At 40.7% G+C, this 4843-nt stretch overlaps 1 protein-coding gene across 1 annotated transcript; it reads left to right on the top strand.

The window, feature by feature from the left end:
- The first annotated feature begins 3388 nt into the window (after positions 1-3388).
- LOC142165436 (uncharacterized) lies at positions 3389-3856 on the top strand. The gene has a single exon (XM_075223990.1). The coding sequence runs from the start codon at positions 3389-3391 to the stop codon at positions 3854-3856; it is 468 nt and encodes a 155-aa protein (XP_075080091.1).
- Positions 3857-4843: the final 987 nt, after the last annotated feature.

The raw sequence follows: 4843 nt of genomic DNA, 5'->3' as shown, positions 1-4843 counted from the left end.
CCTGAAGGGAACTATTGTCACTATAGGGCAGAAACCGAAAGGATCCTTCCTCAAAAGGCTGTAATCATTATAGTATATCTAAGTCATACAGTGAAAGTTCAAACCTATCTGTAATAACATGCCGATATTACTCTGGGTGAAGAAGATCAGGAATACAAAACCATCCCATGGGCCTATCAGCAAAAGGGAAAGGCCAAAATGATAGACACTATTGTAGCCCATGGTATGACTAGGTCTGGGAGATGCTACGCCCCTAAAGAGGTCAATAGAGGGAATCCGGGGAGAGAACAAATTCCAAGGAGGAACATAACAGACCCAGAAGCCACAGAGTTTTGGAAAAGGATGTCGAGTAAAGAGTATTATGTGGAAGAACAGTTAAAGAAAACTCTAGTGCAGATATCCATCATGGATTTACTGATGACCTCTGACAGACATAAGGACGCTTTATTGAAAATACTAAGCGGGGCAAGTGTACTAAGTAACACCACCAGTGAGGCATTGACCGCTATAATTTGGAAAATGGTAGAAGCAAACATGATCACTTTTAGAAGAGACAAACTTCCTGTCGAAGCCGCAAGTCACAAAAAGGCTCTTCACATCACTCTTAAATGCGGGAACAAAGTGGTATCCCGAGTGTTGGTTGATGGAGGATCAGGAGTCAGAATTTGTCCGCTCTCTACCTTGTGGGAGTTGGGAATTCATTTGAGGGAGGTCAAGGAAAGCCACGTAAGGGTGAGAGCCTTTGATGGTTCACAAAAGGATGTTATTGGGGAAATTTATCTAGCATTGCAAATTGGTCCGGTCGACTTTCCAGTGTTATTTCAAGTGATGGACATCTCCTCTTCTTATAATTTGCAGCTAGGCAGGACCTGGATACATATGGTAGGGGCTATGCCATCTACCTTGCATCAATGCATAAAATTCAAGTGGGGATGCCAGGAGATCGTGGTCCACGGTGAGTGGGGTCACTCCGCCTATTTGGAGTATGTTGTCCCATTCATTGAGGGGCTAGACAAAGTTGCCTTCCACATTGTAGAAATCATGTAGGCTACTGAGGTGGAGAAGACTGAACATAATTTGGGAATGCAATCATCGTACAGACCCAAGATGCCCATGAGGGGGATGATGAAATATGTATACAGGCCAGGAACAAGATTGGGATCAAATAGAATCACAGATCCAATTGAACACAATGGATAGAAAGGAAGGGCTGGCATAGGATATTAGCCTCCAGAAAGGAAAACTCGCACCGTTAGCTCCGGGAAAAAGGTTTTTGTGCCAGAGCATGTTGCAAGTTTGGGACAGAGTTCAACACTTGAAGATGATATCATCGACGGGATGGGGAAGCTGTTCGTGAATATTATTGAAGGATGCTGTGAAAGAACTGACATCAAAACACTGACCATCAGGGATGTCGAACTAGGAGGAGAACTGCAGAATTGGACAACCAGTCCATCTTTGGTTCTCCAGGAGTCTTGGTAGTATGGAAGTGTAAAACTTTTCTGTTGAAAGACCACAGTCAATTGAGGCATGTACTGTGTCTATACAATTTTTGTCATTTGCCTCTTGCGAACGCTTAAGACGTTCCCTTTTTGATGAAATAAAAAGAAACATTTTCCTAAATATCACAAATTTATTTTAGTGCTTTATTTATACCTATCTTTTCTTCTCAGTAATCAAACCGATAAAAAACCGCATTCCGCGATTATGACATGTAATGAAATTGTTGAGGCCACGATCCGGATACGAGGAATATGACGATAGTATGATACCAGATAATCTCCTATAAGAGATTGAACAGCTGGAGAGTTAGAAGAAGCCCAACCTCGAAGAAATGGAAGTAGTCAATCTTGGAAGCGAAGAAGACGTGAAAGAAACTAGAATCAACATTCACCTAGAAGACGACCAGAAGGAAAAAATGATTGAGGTCCTACGATAATATGCCGACGTGTTCACATAGTCCTATGATGACATGCCAGGATTAAGCACCGACCTTTCCTCACATCAACTACCTACTAACCCTACCAGACTGTTGGTCTAGTAGAAGCCCAGGAAGTTCAAACCTGATTTATGTCTGAGGATAAAGGAAGAGGTGACCAAACAAATATTAGCAAATGTAATAAGGGTCACCAAATATCCAATCTAGTTGGAAACATCGTCCCAGTGCCCAAAAAGATGGAAAGATTAAAATATGTGTGGATTATCGGGATCTCAACAAAGCTAGTCCAAATGATGATTTCCCCTTACCAAATATCCGTATTCTCATCGGCAATTGTAGGAAGCATGAACTGCAATCGTTTGAGGATTGTTTTGCTCGGTACCATCACATCTTAATGAACGAGGAGGATGCAAAAAAGACATCTTTCACCATGCCCTAGGGAGTCTACTACTATAGGGTTATGCTTTTCGGTCTCAAGAACGTTGATGCCAGTTACATAAGGGCCATGACAACCCTTTTCCACGACATGATTCATAAGGAGATTGAAGTGTATGTTGATGATGTCATCATAAAATCTTGAAAGAGTTTAGAGCACTTGGATGACTTGAGGGAATTTTTCGAACCCTGCGAAGGTACAATTTGAAGCTGAATCCAACAAAGTGTGCGTTCGGAGTCCATGCTGGAAAACTATTGGGTTTTATTGTAAGCAAGAACAGGATAGAACTGGACCTATCAAAAATCAAGGCCATCTAGGAATTACCACCACCAAAGAGCAAGCAAGATGTCATGAGTTTCTTGGGAAGATTGAATTACATTAGTCGCTTCATAGCCCAGCCCACAGTAATATGTGAACCCATTTTTAAACTGCTAAAGAAGGATGCTGCCACGAAATGGATAGAGGATTGCCAAAAAGTCTTCGACAGAATCAAAGAGTATCTTTCAAACAAACCAGTGTTGGTTCCTCCAGAACCGGGGAAACCATTGTTGCTCTATTTGTCAACCTTGGACAATGCCTTCAGCTTCATATTGGGGCCGCATGACGACACTGGGAGAAAGGATCAGGCCATCTACTACATAAGCAAGAAGTTAACACCATGCGAGGCCAAATATACTTTGATAGAACGCACTTGTTGTGCTCTGACTTGGATTTCTTAGAAGCTAAGGCATTACATGTCAACATACACCACACATTTGATATCTCATCTCGACCCGCTCAAGTACATTTTTCAGAAGCCAATGCCTAACGGAAAGCTAGCTAAATGGAAAATTCTCTTCAGTGAATTTGACATTGTGTACATAACACAGAAGGCTATCAAAGGACAAACTTTAGCCGACCACCTCGTTTAGAATCTAGTGGATGGGGATTACGTACCGCTTACCACATATTTCCCCGATAAAGAAGTACTATTTGGCAAGGAGGATATTGCAGAATTATACCCTGTATGGAGAATGTTTTTTGATGGAGCAACAAACTTCAAAGGAGTCAGGATTGGGGCAGTCCTGATTTTGAAACACTATCCAGCATCGGCAAATATAAGATTCTCATGTACTAATAATATGGCAGAACACGAGGCATGCATCCTTGGAATCAAAATGGCAGTCGATATGAACATCAAAGAACTTTTGGTCATAGGAGATTTCGATTTGCTGATACACCAAGTCCAAGGAGAATGGTCAACTAAGAATGTCAAGATACTGTCGTACCTACACTGCTTAAAGCAACTGTGCAAGGAGTTCCCGAAGATAGAGTTCAGGCATGCCCCCAAAATTCAGAATGAGTTTGCAGATGCCCTTACAACCTTATCATCCATGATTCAGCATCTAGATAAGAACTATATCGACTCGGTCGAGATAGAAATCAAGGATCAACATGCTTATTGCTTACATGTGAATGAAGAACCAGATGGTAAACCTTAGTATCACGACATCAAGAAGTTCCTTGCTGATGTTCTAAACATCAATACCACACAAAAGGGGGGAGTGATTTGTGTAGTGACCAATTTTTCGCTTAAAGTGTTTATGGAAGGACATGGTTCTTCAATGTGTTCCAACTACTACTGTTGCGGAATAATAAATATAGAAAGTAAAGAACACAAATATTTTTACATGGAAAACACCCGGCTCAAAAGGTGAAAAAACCACGACCTAATACTCAGTAGGATTTTTCCCAACACTTCACTAAATCACTGAGCCAAAACAGCATTTACAAAACTCTTTGTAAACCTAAGGATTACCTCTAATCCCTTTGTAGCAACCGGCCTCTAACTATTGCAACAACTTCAAGTTAACTCTAACTTTAATACTCAAAGTACCTATTACAGTTACTTCTAGATAAAGTTGAAAAGTACAATATAAAAACACCTACTACAATTGAACTAGAAATAAAGAAAGACACATAAAACTATTTATGGAGATGGTTCTTCAATCTGGTTCATGTAGCTTCAGGTTTGCACACTTGAATCACACACGAACTGCTTGTAAAAAGTGTTGTTATTTTGCTTCCAATTCACGTTTAACTTCTGCGTTTTTGTGCAACACCTGTAATGTGAGAACATCCTGCAATTTATAGAGTTAGTAGATGAAGAAATAACTAGAGTTCTGATGCAACTCTTCCTTGGTGGAAGAGTTCTAGTTGATTTCAACTTCTAACTCCTTCCCTATCTTGGATAGTGTTCTCTTTGATTAAGGAGTCCTTTTCCTTATCAATTATGCAACCTTTTCGATCAGGAGATATTATATTCACCATGTTAAGCTTATCTCCTTCACGTGCAACCCACATGCTCGAATCTGCTCATTTTTTGCACCTGAGGGATGGACCTGGTTCATCCTGAGTTCCTTTGTCAATCTTCAAAACTAACCTTTACTTGGGCCAACAAATTCCCCCTTTTTGATGATGACAAACTC

This window comes from Nicotiana tabacum, chromosome 10 (assembly GCF_000715075.1).
Source record: "Nicotiana tabacum cultivar K326 chromosome 10, ASM71507v2, whole genome shotgun sequence".
NCBI classification, from domain to species: Eukaryota; Viridiplantae; Streptophyta; class Magnoliopsida; order Solanales; family Solanaceae; genus Nicotiana; species Nicotiana tabacum.
The sequence above is the reverse complement of the archived record's forward strand: the minus strand, read 5'-3'. Positions and strand labels throughout refer to the sequence as shown.